Source organism: Haemorhous mexicanus, chromosome 20 (genome assembly GCF_027477595.1).
Source record: "Haemorhous mexicanus isolate bHaeMex1 chromosome 20, bHaeMex1.pri, whole genome shotgun sequence".
NCBI classification, from domain to species: Eukaryota; Metazoa; Chordata; class Aves; order Passeriformes; family Fringillidae; genus Haemorhous; species Haemorhous mexicanus.
Window position 1 is genome coordinate 8,386,222 of NC_082360.1, and position 22,368 is coordinate 8,408,589.

Here is a 22,368-nt window from a genome sequence, read left to right on the forward strand (position 1 = left end):
TAACTTTCATTTATAGATCTTATTTTTAATAAAGGTTTTAGCTCTCCTTTCATGCAGAAATGCCTTCGGATTACCCTGTCAAACCTGTATCGTGGCAATTAACACCTACCGCCGGTAATGGACATACCGGCCGGCAAGCGTCCCGGGTCAGCCTGCAAGGTCAAGTGCTAGAACTTTCCCCCGCCCCAGGCCGGCTCTGTCCCCACCTATTTTACCGAGGAAGCGCCAACCCCCGCCTCCCGTTCAGGTGACGAAGGCGGAACCTGACGGACAACCCCCCACCCCCCGCCGCCGCCATTTTACGCCGCCAGCAGCGCTCGGCGGCTGGAGCGTCCTGGGGCTGGCCTGTACTGCCCGGGGGCCTCGGCCTGCGGGGCCCTGCGCCGGTGGCGACACCGGCCGGGCGGAACCGGAGCGCCCGGGCGGGGAACGGCGGGTCGGCACCGGGGCCGCCCGTCACGTGACCGGGGAGTGGCGGGGAATGCCACGTGACCGGGGCTCCGGTTCTGCTTTGCGGCACGGGCTCTTTCTCTGCTCCCCGTTCCCGCTCCCAGTCGAAACGCAAAGCTGTTCCTAATCCCGTTACAGCGGGGATCGGCCCCACCCCGCTCCCGTAACACCGGCTATGACTGAAAGCGACGGACGGCCCTGCGCACGCGGCCCCGCCCCTTCCTGCAGCGCCTGCCCAATGGGCGCTCAGGCCGCGGTTTAAGTGGTGGGGGCGGGCCGGGCCCAGAGTCGTTGGTGCCGCCATGGGCAGTGCCGAGGGTGCAGGTAGGGCCGGGCCCGGGGGGCTCCGACCGCCGCTCGCTGGGCCCGGCCCGGCGGGGCCTGCGCTGTGGCCGGTCCCTCTCCCACTCCCGGGGCAGCGGCCGGTCTGGCGCCCGCAGAACCGGGGCGCGAGCCGGAGAGCTTCCTTCTCCCTCATCTCCACCCCCCCCTCCCGTTTCTCGCATCGCTGACACAATTTTATTCAGCTCATTATTTATTAATTTTTAAAGCTCATCCATTCAGCTCATGTTTATTCATTTATAAAGCTGTCGTTTTCTTGTGTTACGGCTTTTTAAGCTCTTTGGGGTAACTTCCCCCTTCCCCTCTTTTGTCTTTGTTCCTTTCCTGGCAACACTTTTAACTTAATAAAGCTGCAGATAAACAGCAATTCAGGTGTTCCAAGACATCGTCCTGAAATGTAGGAGAAACTTAAAGTGGTATCTGGAACTGAAGGGAGGAGTAGAGGGATGGAAAAGTAACACTCGTGTACAGAAGGCTGAAAACTCTACAAATTAGTTTCTGTTGTAGTAAATCTATACTTTTTCCTTCCAAAGGGGACTAACGCCTTCTCACATAAGTTAAAGTTCTTAATGCTTGTTAAAATACGTGTTCTTCAAAGCACATGGATGTCAGGTTTCAAAGTTTGGGGAAAATCACAGTGTTAATGATCTCATTGTGCTCAACCGAGCACTTGCTGGGACCACCTCTATTCTTCTAATCCTTAATAATGAATTACAGTAGAATTTACTTTTCATGAGGAGTATTTACATTGGCAGTGATGAATTGCCTAAGACTATTAGAGAACCTGGGTTTGTCAGAGCTCATGTTTTTCAGAAAAGAACCTGTCATTTCTGATCATTGATAAATGGTGTATCAAAGCTTAGCTTGTTAAGGTCTTGAAGGTTTGGAGTTCCTGGCTATGAGACCAGATGCAGATTTGTTTTTCATTACATGAAAAAAAAAAAATTAACCTGCCCAGCCTGTGGTGCTTTCAGTGCTTTTCACCTCCCAAGTCCATTTGGTCTATGATTGCACTTAAACAATGTTTTCTATTTTAGATGGATGGCTCAGCCTGCTGTGTTTGACCACCTCTGGTGGAGCTAAAGACACAGTGGTTACCTTTCACTGTAAATAACCACATATTTATTTCTGTGTCTTTCAGTTCTGACATTACTGTTTTTCTTCTGAGCAGATTGGGTTGATGTTGCTAATGATCTTTTAAGGACCTGTCACATAAACCAGCACATAAAGCATCTCTCAGAATGTGGTGCTGACCTGTTTGTTCGTCTTTATGAGTCAATCTTAGGAGAAAAAGTACCAGGTAGGAATGATAACTGCTAAATCTGTTTTTTATTTTTGTCTCTGTGTATTTTGTTGCTAAATAAAATTGAAACTTCTAGAACTTCCTACATATGTAGGGATTTAAAGTATTTGCATCCTCCCAAAGACAAGAATAGAACACTGTCATTCTTTAAGAAGATTTAAGTGATATTGGCCAATTTTATTTTAACTTTGGACTGCTATGAATGGCAGCTCTGAGGATAGCCACAACAAAACTACTGTAAATTAGGCCTTGAAAGCTGTCTGTGGGCATAATATTTTGAAGGGTGTGAACTGGCTCCTTTTATCTTACAGCAGTGTTAACACTGAAGTCTGCTCTCATAAAATGCTTGATACTTAGAGTCTGCTAAAGCTGAGCTGTGATTTAACTCTGCTTTAACCCAACTCCACTGGACTCCAGTGACAAGCAGTAGGCAAAGGCTATACAATTAGGCATTTGCTTTGTTTATAAACTATTATGTGTAGGAAGTGCCAGACTACTGATTGCAGAAGATTTTAAGAGCACTGGGGTAACTGGCACATATTGAAGGTAGAAGTGTTGTTAAAGATAAGCACAGAAATTAAGCAGAATACATTGTAGTGCAATTAGTATGTGACAGGGAAAGAAGAAGGCCTAACAAAAACTGCAGTTCCAGTTTGATAATCTGAACTAGGTATGTGTGCTGGGAGTGGAGGAGGAGAAATGCTTTAGTAATCTGTTCTTGAATTTAGTCTTGATAAAGCCCTCTCATCTTCCAAGGGGTGTTGCAAGTTTGTGCTCATTGTTTATAAAAGCTTTGGTAGGACCATATATGATACTTGGGCTTTTCATCAAGCACACAAGGTACTGAAAAAACACTAGCTTGTAAGCAGAAATTAAAGCAGTTTCATTGTTAAGGTACTTGCAACAAGCTATCCATTTAAATAGTCTAAAATCGATTATTTATTTAAATAGATTTCATTGCTACTCCCAGAAGCCAAGAGGATGATGCCCATAATGTACAAGCAGTAATAGATTCCCTGGCATTGGACTATTTGCAGGTCAGCTTGTCTCACATCACAGGTAAGTACTTGGTATAATGAGACAAATGCAGTTGAATATTTGTGTGGTTTGATTTAAACACTTTAGGAACCAGGTGTTACACAGCTTGCTCTCATACTTGCATGGAATCTCTTCTTATGGTAGTGGATGTCACCAGAACTCTGACCCATTGCCTTGGACATCAGCTTATACATTGAAACAGCAAGCAGAGAGTAAATAAGAGTCAGAAATGTTAAAGTTAACATCCAGCCATGCTTCATCTGGCTGCCAAAGTGTTACCTGAAATCTGCTCCTGGCTCAGGCTTGGACACTGGGTTTTAAGACAGGACCCTGGAGTTTCAAACTTGGTATTAGATTTTTAAAAGTTGGTGAGTAAGGAGTTGAGCTGTGTTGTGTTATCTGTACACAGATAATGGCTTTCCCTGAGTATTCCTGTGTATGGTCTCACACAGTATAGTCTGCAAAGAATGAAAACTGCTTGATAAGAAGTGTCTGACTTGGTGCCTGTACACAGTGGCTGTTTGCAATCCTGCTGCCACTCCATAGACCGCTTCATGCTATAGTTTTATGTAAAAGAAAAATATTAAATACCAATTGTCCCTGAAAATATCCCAGAATATTTATTTTGGGGGTGTGTCAGCAGTTACTGCATCAATAAACTTATTAGAACTGAAAAGATGCAAATTTAGGACACTTAAAATATACTTGAAGTTTACCTACATAGTCATAAATAAGTGACCAGATGTCTTCTGAGCTGACACCTTTACAAGAATTTCCAAGCACCCTTCTGCAGAAAATGCCTACTTTTGAGAATTTTTCCTCTGTGGAGTACTAATTATTAATATGTGTCATTACCTTCTCTTAAGGTGAGAACATTGTGAAAGGAGACAGGGAATCTATCAAAAACCTCCTTGAAATATTTGATGGTTTGTTGGAGTATCTTAGAGAAGTCAGTGAAACATCTTCTCAGGCTGGAGGTGAGATGTAAACTCAAAGTGCTTCCAATGTAGCAAAGATTTATTTGGGTTTTTTTGTTACTTATAACCTTGACAACGGAGAGAAGAGAAAGACAAAACTGACCTCAGGGGAGGAAAATTTCAGGGGTGAAGCTGAATATTTGCATTCCTTCTTGTCATAAACAATAATAAAATAGATAATTTTCCCCCAAACTTATATAATCTTTCTGCTCCATTTTTGTGGCAGAAACCTACTCTAGACAATTCATCCTTTGTTAGTTGCTTTTCAGCCTATAAGTAGATGATTCAGGATTAGGATTTAAGGAGGGAAATGTTGGCTTTAATTGGAAGAATGAGCAAATGTCCCTTTTACTTATTAGGAGAGAAGGGGGACAACAGCCTTTCCTGGGAAGAGGCTCTTGGGAGTGGGTCCATAGCAGGGGTTATTTTGAGGAAAATAGGAAGAGAAGCTCCTCAGCCTTGCAGAGGCATCTTACTGCAGGCAGTACTGGTCTTCCTATCTCAGAACTGGCTCTATCTCACTGGCTGTTGCACTCTTAGATAAGGGGAGAGAGAGCACTTGGTGCCAGAGTTCCTCTTGACCTGGTCCAGAGTGGACAGAGCAAAGAGGACAGGGAATGTTCAGTGCCTGTGCTGCTCTTCCCTTCCCTCACACTGCCAGTTTTGTTACCCACTGGGGGTTAGTGGCTCAAATTCTCTAGCTGTAAGTCCACAGTTTAACTCTTTTGAGGAAGAAGAAAGGTTTATTAATAACTGGAACAAGGGGCTTTATGGTAGTGGTATCATTTTTAAAAATTTACCATAAAAGTTGCCCCACCTCCCCCCTCTGCTCATGGGGAACATTACATGTCATCATTTTAGATGAAACACTACAATATTGATATTACACATAGACTGTTTTGATGATATTGGGAGTAGCACCTGTTAGTTTATAGGTAGAAGTAGTTTTCCTGAAAAGAATTACCTCTTGGTTATGCACAGCTGAGAGAAATGTGCTGTCCAGTGATGAAATTCAAATTGCATCTCAAGAGCAGCTGGAAAGCACTGCTGATCAACTTACAGAACATACACTATCATCAGTTGAAAGGTAAGAACAATTCTGAATGTTTGCTTAAACATAGTGGTTGACTGTTATCTCTAGAGAAATTAGTAGGTTTTTTAATAGTATTGACACCTACTGATTGCATATGCCACAAGGAATGTGAGCTGACTCCTCTGGTTGAGCTAAAATTACATCTGGGACTTCTTTTGCCCTTGAAGAGTTGCTGATTTTGTTTCCCTTAAGTTTACTTTTTATGTGGAATGAAACAACTTGAAAACTTGGATCGGTTTTAAAGATTGATTCGTTCAGCTGAGTTCAGTGTGTGGTTGTGACTCCTGCTCTGGTTTTAAGCTGAGTTTGTGGTGGTTGTGACTCCTACTCTGGTTTTAAGCTGAGTTTGTGCTGGTTGTGACTCCTGCTCTGGTTTTAAGCTGAGTTTGTGGTGGTTGTGACTCCTACTCTGGTTTTAAGCTGAGTTTGTGCTGGTTGTGACTCCTGCTCTGGTTTTAAGCTGAGTTTGTGCTGGTTGTGACTCCTGCTCTGGTTTTAAGCTGAGTTTGTGCTGGTTGTGACTCCTGCTCTGGTTTTAAGCTGAGTTTGTGCTGGTTGTGACTCCTGCTCTGGTTTTAAGCTGAGTTTGTGGTGGTTGTGACTCCTGCTCTGGTTTTAAGCTGAGTTTGTGCTGGTTGTGACTCCTGCTCTGGTTTTAAGCTGAGTTTGTGGTGGTTGTGACTCCTGCTCTGGTTTTAAGCTGAGTTTGTGCTGGTTGTGACTCCTGCTCTGGTTTAAGCTGAGTTTGTGCTGGTTGTGACTCTTGCTCTGGTTTGCTGTGTGGCAGCAGGGCTGTTCCTGCACGGCTCCTCGGCAGCTCCATCTCGTGGGCTGAATGGGCAGAGGCTGAGAGAGGAAATACTTGATGGCTTTATGTTCCCCCCTAGGTCCCAGTCAGAATATTTTATTCTAACTTGTGATACAGATGGCTCAGGATCTACCAGTGAATTAATTAAACTTGGAGAAACTGCTTATTCATTTTCCAAGAGAGGGGAAGGTGAGTTTGGGTGAGAAAAAAATTAAGACTGTTCTCTAGTTAGACTCCTAGGCTTTTTTTTTTTTGTTTCCTTTTAAAAAGTTACTTCTTTCAGATACATACTGTTTTAAATCCTTGTTTAAAAACCCCCAGACAACCCACAATAAGCAAATATATCTTGCTGAAGTTAAAATTTCTGGAAGTAAATATACCAGGCATTATTTTTCTTGACTCCTGCACTAGGTTATTTGGATAAAGGTTTATTGTTTGAGTTCTAATTCAGTTCTACAAAGGCATTTTATCTTGTTCAATAGAATAGGAGAATTCTGAAGACTGTGTTTCATTTGTTGTGGTGTAACATGTATTATTTAAGACTGTAAAAAAATTGTTGAGTTCATTCTTAAAGAAGCCTTCGTAGGAGTGTGTGCCCAGTCAAAACTTCATGGATGGCTCTGAAAGGAGTAGTGTGCAGATGACTTAAATGGAGCTCATTCTTATTTCATATTTTTCATAAGAATATTCCAATTCTTCCTGTTCTTATTGATGATTCATCTCCTCAAGTAGGGGCATAAGGAAATATTGTGAGTTATGAACATTTCATTGACTGGAGTTACAAATAAGAATTTAACAGACCTATTTTGAGCTTAGTATGGATTGCTGACACCACGCAATGAGCAGACATTAAAATTGTCCATCTCAACAGTTCATAGCAAGATGCTTTATAGATCTTAATTTATTTTTTTTAAGCATCCACTTCTAGAATTTCAGATGCCTGTGCTCTGTCTAGCAGAAAAGGACACGGAGGTGGAAGAATCTGAAAGCACAGAGGCTCTTGCAGCATTGCCCAGACAGTTCTCAGAAAGTGAAAGGGGGACTGTAAATGAAAGGGAAGATGGTGAGTATTGATTCTTCTGACAGCTCATCCACCTGATTTTGATAGGGGTGTAGGGAACAAGGGTAGTGTGGAGGAGAGCTTTAGTTGTGAATGGAAACATTTTGGTCATGTTTTAAAATAAATTCTTTTCAGAAAAGCAATATTTTAGTCTCTCATAGTGGGCAAACTTCCATTATCTGGGGTATTTCTGCTTAGCTAGGATTTGACCTCAGCTAGGCTGTTTTTAATTTGTATTGTGGTTTGTATTCTTTTCTTTTGTGGTTCAAAACACTAAAAAGTCCTTGTGGAAATCATGATCCAAAATCATGTTCTCAAGGCTGAAAAATGTTACAGCACTGTCCTGTGCAATCCAGCAAAGGTGGCAGCTCACATTAGCTATCAAGACACTTCTCTTTGTTGTGTACAATGCACAAAACGTGCTCTGCTTTCCCAGATAACCCTTCAAGTTCTTTGTGATTGCCTCTTCAGGAAGGATGGAGTCTGTTCATGCTGCTGAACCTCACCAAGGGAGTTTGAGTGTCAGTGCTACCAAACTGGGGGAGCCCATCCAGCAGGCAATTCCTCTGCTGCCCCCGTTCCAGCCCTCGGATCCGGCATGGAGAGATTACCAGAGCTCAGACAGACAGGCAGCAGCCCTGGCTTGCAGTCAAGCACTGAACATTCCTACTGTAAGGAAAAACCTACCCTTTGATTATTTCATTTTATTTTAGTAACCAATACTGCTTTCATTTGAAAACCTCCTAGTTTACTTGCAGAATGGGAGTAGATGGTCCCTGAAGAACACTTTTGAATGTGTCAGAGTTTATTTCAGTTCCAGGAATTTTGGATTGTGGATTCATTCTTCACTAAGTGTCCAGAGAGGAATTTAGTTTGGGGGGTATGTTTGTTTTATACATGTATACATACACAACTTCACAGTCAATGCCAGAGTTTACAGTATAGTAAACAAAATAATTATAGTGATTTTTATCTATCTATAAAATCAGCATTGATTTCCATTTGCAGATAGACCTAATGTATGAGCTTCCTGTCAGCACTCTCCTGTGAATTTATAAAACACATCCTGCTTTTTATTTCAGATTGAAAAGCCACTTACCCAAAAATTTCATGATGTTTCTGATGGTCTTCCTCTATCCAGAAAAATCCCTGGTGAGAGAAAAATGTGCATCCTCTAGGGTAACTCTTAAGTGTTATAATGTTGCATTTATTTTTCCTGGCACTGCAAAAAACATTGTTTTGAATCTACTAGTGCATTTTTTTTAAATTCAGCCACAAGTTCATATTTCTATCTGCTTTACAGAGAAACAAAAATAGGTTACTTTTAATCTGTTCCCTCTACTGGAAAAAAGTAATCCATGTCCCCAATTCAACTCCTTTCTTAGTTAATCCCTTTAAGATGGGTCTATACCACAGAAACCTCTTCTAGCAGATAAGTCCCATGGCTGAGCTTACTCTGAGCAGACAAACATGGACCAAACAAGCCAGTCTCAGTTCTAAGAAAAAGCCATTAACTGCTATTGTAAAAAAGGTTTAGAAGCTATTTTTTTCAGTACTCATTTTCTCTGTTGCCTTGGAAACACTGCTTACCTTTTTTAGTTTCCATAGCATTCCCATGACACTGAACATTGAAGACTGGAGAAATTACCAAAATGAATGTCACAACTGGGTAACCACAGTTGCTTTGTCATTCTATTCTCTGAATAATTGGATCCACAGGCCCTGGCTCACATCTTTTTTTCCTTGTTGCCCACATTAGTAGGCACAGTGCCTTTAACTCACACTTGCCTGTCATCTGCTTCTGCAGTGGGAGAAATGCTGGGAGGTGATGCCAAGGACAAAGTGACAAAGGTACATGTTGCATCTTAATTTTTGGACTTTCAATCAGTATTTTTTTATTTCTGCTTAATTTGTCTGTTGTCTTGTGGCACTTCTGGGCTTATTTCAAACCTGCTTTAGCCTTTCTTTCCCCAATATACAATCAGTGATGCAGTGTTGTTAGACTGTGATTATGTGCAGTCTGTGAGTCATGTCAGTTCTTAGTTCTTCCTGGAGTTGTTTGCTCCAGAATGTACAGAGCCAGCACCCACAGAGTTCTGTTTATCACAACCAACCAGTTACTGGTTATCTTGCTTTTTAATCAAAAATGTACAAAGCACAGGAGTACAGTCATGTCCTTTCTCTGAAGTGTATCAGCATTCTAAATTAGTAAGAATTTTTGGGGTTTTGGCAAATAAAACTTAGATTTACTCATTTTTAAAGATCCATGAACTGCTTATTATATTATCTCCTTTTATTTTCTTGCATTGTCCTTTACTTTTCAAAAACTGAATAATGCAAAACCCACAAACTGATCAGCAGTTACCAATCTGTGCCCATAGAAATGTGTCTGTAAGGGAAGTTTCTTTCTCTGGAAACACAATTTTGCCTTCTGCAACCACAAGAGGTACTCACAGACTTTGTTTGTTCCAATAGTTTAAACAGCTTTTACTTCTACATTGTCTCTGAAACTCATTTTCCATTGGTGCATTTCCCAGCATGTCCATGCCAAGCCCAAGTTCCTCCAGTTTGAATGGAGAAGTTACCAGGCAGAACTAAACCAGTGCAGCTAAAGGGCACAAGGACAGGAGTGTTCTCTTTTGACCTGCTGTGAACTGCAGCTCAGTCTGTACTAAGGGAAATTCAGCTTATTTCCACTACCTGACATCAATCCCAGGCTGATGAGGTGGAATGTGGAGATACTCATTACCTTAACCTAACCCTGTTCTGGTTCCATGGTTTAGCTGTGAACTGATCCTCCATATTTTTGCTAGTCCATTTCTTTAAACATTCATTCTCTAATGCACACTATCTGCAGTCAGGAGCCTAGAAATAGAACTATTTTTATGTATCTACACTGAGAGGGTTTGGGATGGTTCTTTTACAGCATCTCTACTCACATGATTTATAAAACCTTCCTTTACTCATTTTCCTAGGTGCCTCTGGTATCTGAGTCTTCTATATCCACCTCTTGTGAGGAAAAGCTCTCACTATGTGCTGAACAAGTAACACAAACCCCAAGACCTGAGTCTCAGCACTGGCCTAGAACAGCAAGGCAAGTTCAGATTTTTGGTACTGAACTGCCCTGGCACTTTGATTTCCATGGCCAGGCAGCCCCCTCCTCCACTTTTAAATAAGATCACTCTTTCCTTGGCTGTGTGACAGTGAAAGAATAATTCTCACAGAAAGTTTTCCTGTTTCTCCTGACATAAACTCTTTTTGTTAAATATGGTTATAGGCATTTACACATTCTGCTTTACTTAATCCTAAAAAAACATGCTTAGGCAAAAAGTGAGCTGGAATTGTGTGAGATAATGCTCATTGTCAGGTTTTCAGAACAGAAATGAAATCTGTCTGTTTTCTGCTTTAGCAAATATGAAAATTCCACCACAGATTCAGCTGAAGATTCACTTTCCCACAGAACAACAAAGGAGAAGGTGCCTAAGCAGCAAGAGTTTCATGAAGTATCAGAAAATCTGTCTCGCAGGCTGAATGAACTGGATTTGGTAAGTGCAGTCTCTTCTTTGTTGAGCTGAGCAATGCAGCTTTAGTAATGACAGTGGAGAGAATTAAGAATATCAGTGTAATATGGATGGAAAGGAAATCTGCAACTAACACCTGGCTTTAGTTCATTCCAACTTTAGAACTGTCTATTGAACCTGAACCCACAAAAAAATTCTGTCCCTTAGATGCTGAAGAGAGCTTTGGGTGAGCACACGAGAGAAGGGGAGGTGACAGATGAGGACAGCCTGTCCCACCACAGTGACAGTGTCATGGACTATGGCCGAAGGACAGCTGGGAGAGGTGACAACCCTTATGCCAGTATTGGGATGGAAACAAATATAAAAGAAAGCTGCTACACTGAATTACAGTTAGTTACTAAGTTTTGTATTACTAGTTCATTTCTAATTTTTTTTTCTATTCCTATTGCTAGTTCATTTGTTTGATCCAAACCTGAGCTACAGTAACAGAATTGCAACCAAGTTTCTGTTTAACACTTAAAAAACCATGGTAAAACTTTGCAAAAAAGAAAAAAATACAAGTGAAACACAGCTGTGTCGCTTTGATTTTTTAAGATTTTCTAAGCCTTCTGATGTTGACATTTTTGTAGTGAACTTTCTCCCACACTTTCTGTAAATAACTCATTGTTTTGCATTCTTTTAGGGAGGAGGAGAAATTTGATGGACTGTTAGTTTGTCCAGTGTCATTGGAGAGGTGGCACTGTCACCCTCCAATCCACTATCACTTTTGGAAATCTATAAATGTTAAAATCAGAAAATAAACTTCCCTTTTTTCTTTTCACCTTGAGAGCAGCAGCATGGGCTTGTGTTCTTTCATGTCCTATAGTGACACGGCTGCAGAAAAAAAATGTATAGCAGGTGGGGGGAGAGACAGAAGACAAGCTCACAGGACGTGGTTCTGAAATGAGGGCCTGGTCACAATACACTTCACTGGGGTTTCTGTCTCAAATTTGATACTCAGTGAGTGCTCTTTCCCTACAGACACATCACAGCCAAGGTACCCAGGCAGGCCACGGTCCCTCTCTCCAGCCTCACCCTTGTCCCAGCACCAGGAACAGAAATGGAGGGGCAGAGGAACAGGCCAGATAAAGGCAATCCGCAGCCACCTGCAGGGAGAGAGGGACAAAAGAACAAGAAAAGCAAAGGTAATTTTTGGATTGGACCTCATGGTAGTTCTTACCAACAGTTATACTAGAACCACAAAACCAGAACTTTTATGTAATGGGAGCATCTGGTCTCCTCTAGTAATCATATGCTGTTTTATCTGTAGCCCGCTGAGGAAGAGACTTAAACCCCAAATTTTGCAAAAAAGAGTTTAAAGTGGAAGAAGCTACTTTGACCCATGCAGCAACCAAGGTACAGAGGTGGCTGTATGGACTGATTATTTCCTCTGACAAGTCCTTTTATTTTTGTGTTCTAGTTGGTCACTAAAGCTTATGAAGATGAGCTAAGAATTTTTGAAGCGAGGGAGAAGCTCAGAATTTCCAAGCTCAGAGAAGCTGCCAAGGCAATGGTAAGTGATGCACTGTTGGGATTGCTGGTTGTGTTTTGTTTGGTTGCTTTTTTTCTTTTTAAATTTGTCTAGATGGTCTGTGCAGACACTTTAGGGAACAAAAGCTCCTTGACTTCCAGTGTCATAGTTACAACACTGTACAGCTGAAGTAGTAACTTACTAATGCTAAGTGATGCAGAAGAGCTGAGGTTATGCAATGATGAGATTTAACCTTTATTTGAACCCTGACCTGCATCTTGTAAATTCTGGCCTTCTGGAGAATCCAATGCAGTATGTCCAAGTTCTCATTCTAAAGTCTGAAAGACATTTAAGTTCTGATGGCCAAACTATGTTCTGTCAGTGTTTCCCTCCTCATACCTGTTCTCCCATCTGTTTTACATCTGCTCCTAAGGAACAAGAGTACAAAGAAAATGTCTTTCAAGAACCTCCAAAAGTGTCTCAGCGAGTGAAAGTTTATTCTAGAAAAACCACACCTCAGTATCCCAAACACAGCCAGTGGATTCCAAAACGAGGGATCATGAAGCCAAAGCAAGCAGCTCCAAGTAAGAACTGCAAAACTATACTTGGTGGAAAACTGGCATCTTTTGAAAGCATGTGTTGAACTCCAAGAATAAAGGCACCAGTCCAACATATACCAGTCAGCTGTAGCATTTTCCCTTCTTCTGACCTCTGTATGTCTGGATTTTTGTTAGGGAAGATAATGCTTGACGTAAATGTAAACCATCAGCACACAATCAAATTGTGACCCATTTGCTACTTCCTTAAAATCCCTTGGATTATTTTCAGGGCTTTTTTCCATTGCTGCTACTCCTGTGCTTATTGCACTACAGTCTGAACTCTCCTTTTGTTATTTTTCCGAGTGTGTATCAGATTTAAAATTGGGCCTGTGGCTAGAGCTGAGCCAGGTGCAGGTCACTGAGCAGGATCTGTCAGCACCTTGCCCCTGTGGTGTTAATGCTGCCACTGGTTCTGCTGAGCAAGTGATGCTCCAAGAAAGCTAAGCTGCAAATCCTAGGCCCAGTTTTGGTTACCAGCCCTGGGCATGCCTATGGATAAGATCACCAGATAATCTCCTACATATCTGGATGTTGCTCAGCTACACTGCCTCGTTTTTATTCCAGTTTTTGAAGGCCATACACTTGGTAAATACCCTTTTGTTTCATCTCCCCATCATCTTTTCCTGTCAGAAAGATCAAAGATGTAATGGATGGGAATGAGCTGGTTGCAAACCACTTTATTTTGCACCTGTTTACTTGACCTGGATCTGTCGTTGCCACGGCTGTGCTGGCTTTATTTTATGTTGCTGCAACCAGAGAGAGAGAGAGAGCAATCACTGATTAGTAATGGTCATAACCACATAAAGGTAGAAGGAGATACCTGTCTTAGTTGGATGTGGTGGGGGTAGGGAAATGGCATCTGAGCCATAAAATCAGTTCTTCAGAGAAAACAACAAAAGACTGGGATTGCTTTCTCTGTTGCTGTACTGGCAGGATGAAAAGTCCTGCTGGGCTTAGCTTGACATGGTAACAGCAGCATGGTGATTTTATACAGTGTTCAATGTAAAATATTTCTTGACTTATGCTGACTGTCTGGATGAATTTCCAACTAAATGTATTCCCCAGGAATTTATTGCTTACCTCTTTCTTTATCTTACAGTGACAATAAGAGACAATGATCTCCTCCTGCAGCTCCTGGAGGAGTTTCCCCACCTGCACATTTCCTCTCGTACTCTGAATAAAATGTGGCAGCAGCAGCTTGCACAAACTGAGCACCTCAAGGCACCCTCTGCCAGACCTAGACCAAAACTCCAGAATGAAGTGAGTGTTCTCATTCTTACCTGCTGAATGTCAGCAGAGATACCCTGACAGGGCACCTGCACACCCACAGCACAGTGTGGAAGGATGTTCTGGGAGCTTGGTTAAATAGGGATGTACAGATTTACATACATGAGTTCAACTTTTCATCAGCCACTTGAGTCTTGTGGTCCTTCTTTGATACTGGTTTCTTGAGTACTGCCTAGGGTTGCTGTTGCTGCTTTAAAAGCATTTTGTAGTTTCCACTGCTGGTTCTGAACAGTCTTTTAGTTTAAAAGTGACTTTATGAGATGCAAAAGTTGATTAACTTACACAAGGCAACTCTCAACCTAAACCCCAAAACATAGCAGAGGAGCAGTATTTAAACCTGCTACATAGAACAGCTTGCCCTGCAGCATGATGCAAGTAATGAGCTTTTTTTAAACCTCCAGGTTGAGCAAGCCTTGAAGAAACATGAGCTGCTTGCTGCCATTATTAAGAGAGATCAAGATCACAGCAAGAGACTGGTATGTTCTTTGAAGACTATTTGTTACATAATGCAGAGATTTCACATGGAGCTATCTAAAATGCATATTCCCACATCATTAAAGTGGCTTTTTGTCTTATGACAACTCTACACTTTTTGAGTTGCTGTGGTCTCAAAATGCCACAGAATCTGTTTGTTGTGCAGCTACTGGGGTCACGGGAATGGAATATTGTTATTACACTGCAGTGCTGCTCTGAAAGGTAAGACAAATCCTAAAAAAGTGCAAGGAGGAGAAACTTGAGGTCGTGTTGCAGCTCCTGTGACAGTGACAGTGGTGACTAAGGCTTTACACCTTAACTGCAAAGCTGGGTGTGGAGCAGGTCCTTAGTGAAGGACCCTAATTAGCAGTGATTAACAAAGCTTTGCCTGCAGGGGTATCTGTGGGCAGTTTGGTGGTCTGACCAAGCTGCTGCTCTCCCTTTAGCAAGAAGTCAAGCAGCGCATCCAGCGCCAGAAGTGGGCTCAGAACAAAGTGACCGAGAGGCGGCAGCAGGTGGCGCGGGCCAGGAAATACTACGAGGATTACAGGGTGCAGCTCCGGGCCAAGCTGCTGCGGGCCAGGACACGCGAGGAGAGGGTGAGCACCAGCGGCCCTGCCCTGCAGGGGTGGAATTGTGTCCTGTCAGGATGCCAGTGCCGAGGCTGAAGTCGAGTAGTTCAATGCTTCACCTGCAGTGACCAAAGCACAGAGCCAGGATTGGTTGATCAGTCAAGGCCACAGATGAAATGGTTCCTGCTCTGGAAATGGGGATCCAATGCAGGGCAAACCACTGTGAAACAAGAAAGGATGATTTATGGGGCTAAGAGGAGAGAAAGGGTGAAGTATCACTGTGGAAAAACAGGGCTGGTAACGTGAGAAATTGGGGAAATGAGTTTTCAGAAACAGTAGGATTAAGAAGTTGTTCCTACAGTCACAAACCAAAGAAAACAATCTAAATCTTCAGTTAAGGGAACTGATCAAACAGGCAGCCTTGTTATTCAGTTGTGTTTGTAAAACAAAGTGGACTTTGTGACAGATATGATCTAAGTAGGGCTGGACATCACAGTGAGGGAAAGCAAGGAGAGTTATTAAAACTCTGCAAGAACAGATACACAGTTGTCACCTTTCAAAATAAAAGATTAGAAGTTTACTGCATAATCCACTGGTTAGGATTTGAGAGCTGTTTGCCTCGAGCTCTGAGCTACAGCTGGTAAGTGTTCTTGTGGAGGAATGGAAAGCCTGAGTCCAGGCTGGATTTCCTGCTGCTGGAAACCTGGATGAAGGTCCTGAAGTCAGACTGCAGAGTACAGGGTGGGTTGTAAATCACAGTGCATGTTCAAAGGCCCTGGCTTGCTCAGCTGGGGCATCTGACTAAACTGACATGAAAAATTATTTTATCTATCAAAATTTCAGCTAAATGAGTAATACAAATCCAGCTCAGCTGTATCTGCACCACCATTTCTAGGTACATAATTGTGCTTTTTCATGGGCTATGGCCTAACCTCATGTAAACATCATTCCATGGGGAGCTAAAGCAGCTGAGAAATGTAAATGTATACTTACAGTTTCCTGGGAAAGTTTCAGGTTTACTTTTTCTAATTGCTGGCAGATATTTAAAAACTTATTTGAAGAAGGCTTAGAAATTCAGAAGCAAAGACTGAGGGAGCTGAGAGTTTATGCTCGAGAGAAACGGGATGAGCAATGGAGAGAGCACCAGACTGAGCTGGAGTCCCTGGAGAACTACTACAGAGATCAGGTAAAGCTTCTGCATCAGGCAGATCATATTTTTCCACTTAGAAGTCTTTCTTTAATTAGTTCAACTCACACATGTGTTGTGTTTAGTTTTCCATGCTAGCAGAAGCTATATCTCAAGAATTCCAAGAAATCCAAACCAGAGAGAAAGCACAAGCACAAGTAAGTACTCTTTAATTTTTTCCATTTGCCTTTTCTTTCTACATGCTGTGGCTAATGTCAGTATTTTCTTTAGATGCTGCAAAAATCAAAAAGCGAAGTGAGATCAAAGATGGAAAAGGAAATACAGCAACTGCAAGCAGCAATCATGCACAATGATGATGACACCTTTTTTCAAGAACTAGAGGCAGACAGACTGAGATCCAGACTTCAGATGGCTTCCTTCCAGTACAGCCAAAGCCACTTCTTCTGAGACTTGGGTAAATGTCACTGCAGTCCTCCCTGGCTAAGATGATCAGAGTCTTTGAGAGCTGCTATACTGAGAAGATGGTGTGAGGCTGTTTTTCTCTCTAAAATATCTGTTCTGTCATTTTGACCTGTCAGGAGTGTAGCTGCTGGGATCTGGGATGTCCACAGCACTTTTATGATCACCAATAAAATTTCTGAACTACTTTTTACCTCCCTAGCAAGGCTGGGGTAATGTTGGGCTCTTCCCAGAGGAAGCTGGGATGAATTCAGAGTGCTTTAGTGAAGTTTTCCTGGTGGAACAGTTGGATGCTGAGGCTCCTTGCATCTGTGCTGGGGCTGTTGCTGCTAAGCCAATCTAACACCATTAGCCAGAAATCATGGATTGGAAAGCTCACAAAGCACAAGAAGATCTTTGAAAGAACATCAGAGGTTCAGGTTTCCTGTGAAAGGCCAAGTTAGAGAATGCCTGCAATAAACCTGACATAAGTAACTGGGAATTTCAATACATCAAGCAAGGGAAGACTGCTTCTTGCACTCCTGCTTCAGTTGTGATCACAGGGTTGGTGATAAAATGCAAAGGCATCTAAAATACTCTTTCTATGCCACAAATGCACCGGGAAGAGTAATTTGGAACAGAAAACAATGCAGGTTCTTCTAAAGCTGTACATGATCAGCTTCTGCAGGAGATGAACCCTGGGAGGGAGCTAGGGACAGCATTCCTGATCTTCCACAGGGTGCAGCCTGATTGCTCCACCTTCCCACTGCCAGAACCAGAACTAAAGAATGATTAAATATTTCACCAGTCAGCTTTGCCCTTACTTTGGGCTGTGAGGTCTGCTTCCAGGCAGAGCAGGAGCTGACAGCAGGCACTGCACCTCCTGCAGCATCTTGCAGAGCTATAAACAGTGCAGTGCCCAGCAGGAAATCCAGGTTTCACCAGCCAAACCCTGGGGAGATGCCAGCACAGAGGGATGAGGACTTGGACTGAGAACAATTACACAAAACCAAGCTGATACTAATGAAGTCCATTACTGATACAGCCTCCTTTGACTGACAAAAGTGCAACTCTTAATTAGTTTATCTTGGTAGTAGAATAGTTCTTGCTTAAAATTGCTGTGAGAGCAGTGATGTGGGAAGACTAGATTTAACTGCACTGTACATACAATATTTAAAGGTTGCCATGAGGGGATGTCTCTGATGGAACTGACAACACACAGAGCTTTCACACTGATCCACTGAAAAAAGAGCTAAACAGGAAAAAAAGCCCCCAACATCTGAAGGAGTTTCTTTTACAAATTAAACAAACCAGCCAGCTGTTACAGCATGAGACACCTCACTGCAAAAATACAGACCCAAAACCCACCAAAATCTCTCCACAAAACCAGAAATACAAAATCCTGACCTATCCCAACCTTTTCAGGGAGTTATTGTAAGCCTGGATAACTTGAAGCCTTTAAGAGACAATATTTATCACCTAAATTGATGAATTTTAGCAAGCCTTTACCAAATTTGCCTTTATTTCCCTGCAGGAAGATGCTGTAGCTTTGCTGAGTTTTGAGAGCAGTCTGTTCATCTGTTCACCAGTGCTGAGATGAAGTCCTTGCCAAGCCATGGCAGTACCTGAGAGCCAGAAGTCAGACCTGTTGTGTTTGACTAGAACATTGAGCACACCCCTCACTGGAGGTAACAGCATGTAGGAAGTCACCAAGTTTCAAATATTTTCTCCTGAAACAAAGTCGAGTTACTTAAAAATGACATTGTTACATTTTAAAGATTTAATGAAGAAAAACTTTAAATTTTTAAAACCATTGATGCTGTGACAGTGCAAACAGCATACAATTTATTGCTCAACTTCTGCATGGGTACATACATTAAGTACTTAAAAACCATTTTATACAGATTTTTTTTTTTTGTTAAAGCTCATGTAACAGCTGGGTGAAAATACAATGATACCAATGCTAAAACACTCTGTAATAAATACAATGGAAATGATAAACTAAGAACTGTCAGTTTGAGGAGTAATTACACTTGTATAAACTAATTACAACTACAGACAAAGAACTGAGGATGTGCAGAGCCAGGAACCTACTACATAGTGTAAAGTACAACAAATGGCACCTGTTAACTGTGTGGTGCTGTTTAAAAAGGTGCTACATCGAGCTGGAGGATGGTGCTGTGACAGAGGAGCAGAGCTTGAACTTCCATCAATGCAGCCTTTTAAACACACCAGGAGTTCAGTACACATGTAGTGTTGTGGAACAGGAATTTCAAAACAGCTTGTGTGCTCTGGACTTTAGTACAACACAAAAATTTGGTACAAATAAATCAGTTTAGGGAAACTGAACCTATGTGCAAAAAAAAAAAAAAAAAAAAATTAGAATACATACTGTACAAAGCACCATTACAAAACTCTTTACACCGAGAAATTAAATCCTCTGAAACTCAACTGTGAACTGTATATTTGAAATCTACAAAAGTCACTGTTCATAATTAAACATTCATAATGAAAAGCAACAGCATAAAACCATGATGTGACATCTCTCTAAAACAACTAAAGACTGGATAAAGTAAAACCCAGTAAGAGGGACACATTGAAATAAATATTCACATTAATCATGGGGTGAAAGTCCAAGGTTAAAATGCAATATTAGGCTTAGCACCTTTTTGAGGGGAAAGTAGCTGACATGTTCTTGAAACAAAATTTTGGAAAGGAATCAACCCTTTACCACTTTCAGATAAACATCTGACTGGGTGATGAGGTGCTTTAGTTAAAGCTCTCAGTCTTTGTGAAGGTAGAAAGGCACTCAAAATACTTGGTATATTCATCCTCATCTGTCAGCTATGGAAAGTTCAATGCACATTTGTCTAGTTTTACCTATAATATATTAAATTTATAATATCTGTAGCAGTTTAAAAAAATTCTCAATGCCATACCAAAAAGTTTAGTAGAAAAACAGATGTACTGCTAAGGCTGCTGTGAAAATGAATGTAATTATCAGCTGATCTCGGACCTCTGTTCTGCAGAGCTCATCTCCTCCCTCCCCAAAGGTGCTTTTGTGACAGCAAGGTGACCATAACCATGCATTCAATAAATCCACCAGCCAGATTTTGTATTTGCCATGTTCCATGCCCAGGGAGGCTGTGGCCACAGGCTGGGCAAACACAGGGGATAAAACAAAAAAAACCAAACCCTTAAAAAGTCACTCCTGTCAGTTCAATGACACTGGGGTGTGTCCTGTGAAAGTCCTAAGGACCTGTCTGTCAAAGCCCTGACAGTCACTGACACCCTCAGAGCTGGCAGGGGCTGAGCAGAGGCTCTGGCCAGGGCTGGAGCTGGCCCCACCACGGGCAGCACTTGGAGTGACAAACTGGGCAAGAACCTGCTGTGCTCCCCAGAGCTGCACAGGCACAGGGGCAGCTTCCCTGCAGCCAGAGCTCCCTGACAGCCCTGACTGGGGGGCCCAGCAGGGATGCAGAAGTAGCAGCCCTTCAACAGGAGTGCAAGAGTCCTCTGAAAGAAAAGGCTCTGCTGTGTTTCAAGCCTGGCTGTCCCAGCAAGTCTCTTGGCTTTCTCTTTACATCCCTAAGTAGCCTAATCCTGCAGCCAGCCCAGAAAGGGAAGCAAGTCCCTTGGAACAAACCTGCCAGCAACAGCTGTACAAAAGAAATAATCAAACCAACATGTGGCTTTGGCTCACCAGATTCTCACCATAATTCTATAAAAGTGGTCCCTTGCCCACTATTCTAACACACAACATCCAGTAGTAGTTTACTCACTGTGGCAGTCAGACTTGGCAGAGCAAAATTTAGTTTAAGCTCCACAGAACAGACAGTAAATAGCTGGTTCACTGTGACTTACACTGCAAACATGGAACAGCTGCTTACATCCCATCCCTTTAGCATTTTCAATACCTTTGACTTTCTTCTCACTGGCAGTGAAAAAATAGTGCAGATTTGGTGATTAATTGTAACCTAAGTTACCAAAACACAACACTGATTGGAAAAAAACCTGCTACTTATTCCAAATATTCTCATGGCTGAGAGGAGAAGGGCACTGTCTCTGAAGCAGCCTGATTTATCCACACACCAAGAGCAGATCAGACAGATCTCAACTGAGAATTTCCAAACTAACATCAAAGTTCAGTTCCCTCTACTGGTAGTGCATTTTATTCCCCTTTGAAGAGATCAACCCATGCTATAAATCATATATATACTTACTTCCATCCCTACAATCAATAAATTATGTGCTCTTACAACCTCATTTCCAAAGCACATTACACATATTTCAGTCAATACACCATTTTTCCTTAGCTGTAACTTCAACCCACGTGTCATGAGCAGCTGGACAGAGATTACAACATGTTTTACCTGATAAATCTTTAGCATCAACAAATATAGAATATGATTTGGCTGCATTCAAACAAACTTTGGTTGACTGGACAGGATGGATTCTGGAACAAACTGCTGACAGGCTTCTGCTGGCAAAGCCCATCAGTGCTTCAACAGCTGAAAAATGCAGTGTTTCAATTTAAGGTCAAAAGCAACAAAAAGTACTCTTGACAGACTTATTAGAAAAATGCTGTTAAAAAAAAAAAAAATCAAAACATCTACTGTTCATTAAGAAAAGGTTATTCCACGTGTAAACACAAGGACTGTACCAAATAGTCTGTGTCACTCACTAGAAATTCTGCTGGAGGAATCTGACAAGTGATATAAATAGGACCCCAAAACGTCATATTTGGAATTCCTGCTTGAAAAATATAAAAAAAGCCCCTGTGGCAACATTTACCTGGAATTTACATTGCAAAATATAATGGTTTACTATAACAAAATGCAGTTAACATGTAAGTGGCTTTCATTAAAAAGATTAATGATTCTTTCAGCCAATTTTATGCAAAGTTAGAATAATCCAAAATATTTTTTTTCCAAAAATAGCAGGTATAGATGCTGTTCAGTATCATACATTTAAAACAGGCTGAAACGTGACTTGTACCGACTGCTGAAGTTGTGTCTTGGAATCTGAGAATAGAAATCAGGTAGGCAAATATAATAGATTACCTCTTACAAAAATAGTAGTAGTCTTTAAGTATAGAATACTGCTTAACTGTTGAAATGTAGGAAAAGTCAGCATTCTGTATGTTCAAGATATTAGTTTTTAATAGCAGCTGAATGATCCCATGGCAGGAACCACAGAACCTATTTTCTTGAAATAAAAAACTTAAAAAATTAAAAAAAAAAAAATCCAAAAGTTGTCCTTTCCCTCCCAATGTCCTAGTGTAGAAAAGGGAAAGTTTCCTATATTTCAAGCATTTCTTGAGTCTTGGCTGAGGGAAGGAAGGGCTTTCTGGCTGACAGGAGTATAAATAGAGTCTGGGAGAGGCTGGCAGGGTCATTCCACAGCAAAGCCACAGGTCTCCTCGATGGCCGTGAGCAGCTTCTCGTAGAGCTTCTCGTAGCTCTCGTAGGCAGGAATGTCGATCCTGTTGAAGCTGGGGGGAAGCACAGAGGTTTCAGCTCTGCAGCCATCACTGCCAGCTCTGCCTCACCTCCCTGAGCTGCAGATGCTGCCAGCAAGGCTTAATTAAGGAGGCCACCCAGCTCCATTAAACAAAAGCCATCTCCAGATTTCACACCTCTGCTGCTCCCTAAGGGACAGCTTTGATTATGTCATAAAAGACAAAAGAAGTGAGACTGCTCCAAATACTCTGACAGCAGATTGGTCCTTAAGCTACAGATCACAACAG

General features: G+C 41.9%; 2 protein-coding genes across 6 annotated transcripts in view; one reads left to right on the forward strand and one right to left on the reverse strand.

Annotated features, from left to right (window-relative positions):
- Positions 1-540: 540 nt before the first annotated feature.
- On the forward strand, positions 541-18,627 carry CEP95 (centrosomal protein 95). Of its 5 annotated transcripts, none has more exons than XM_059864133.1 (23): positions 541-774; positions 1,964-2,092; positions 3,047-3,154; positions 4,000-4,110; positions 5,092-5,197; positions 6,091-6,200; positions 6,967-7,074; positions 7,543-7,742; positions 8,154-8,223; positions 8,831-8,922; positions 10,047-10,165; positions 10,532-10,616; positions 10,800-10,914; positions 11,613-11,776; positions 12,052-12,144; positions 12,536-12,686; positions 13,801-13,961; positions 14,390-14,464; positions 14,909-15,061; positions 16,074-16,220; positions 16,307-16,378; positions 16,452-16,635; positions 18,154-18,627. In XM_059864133.1, the coding sequence occupies exons 1-22, from the start codon at positions 753-755 to the stop codon at positions 16,626-16,628; spliced, it is 2,568 nt and encodes an 855-aa protein (XP_059720116.1). In that variant the 5' UTR covers positions 541-752; the 3' UTR covers positions 16,629-16,635; positions 18,154-18,627. The 5 variants fall into 5 exon arrangements, with proteins under 5 accessions (XP_059720116.1, XP_059720112.1, XP_059720115.1 ...); XM_059864129.1 differs by having other exon boundaries at positions 543-774; positions 10,481-10,616; XM_059864132.1 differs by having other exon boundaries at positions 543-774; positions 8,879-8,922; positions 10,481-10,616.
- SMURF2 (SMAD specific E3 ubiquitin protein ligase 2) overlaps positions 18,421-22,368 on the reverse strand; it is a 59,964-nt gene continuing 56,016 nt past the window's right edge. The window contains exon 19 of the mRNA XM_059864135.1: positions 18,421-22,113. Within this exon, the coding sequence (XP_059720118.1) occupies positions 22,014-22,113 (100 nt within the window). The 3' untranslated portion in view covers positions 18,421-22,013. The remainder of the gene's footprint in view (positions 22,114-22,368) is intronic.

Coding starts and splice junctions, on each gene's coding strand:
- CEP95 (XM_059864129.1), top strand. CDS start 753: ATGGGCAGTGCCGAGGGTGCAG. Junction 4,111..5,091: donor AACATCTTCTCAGGCTGGAG/GTGAGATGTAAA, acceptor GGTTATGCACAG/CTGAGAGAAATGTGCTGTCC. Junction 6,201..6,966: donor ATTTTCCAAGAGAGGGGAAG/GTGAGTTTGGGT, acceptor TGCTCTGTCTAG/CAGAAAAGGACACGGAGGTG.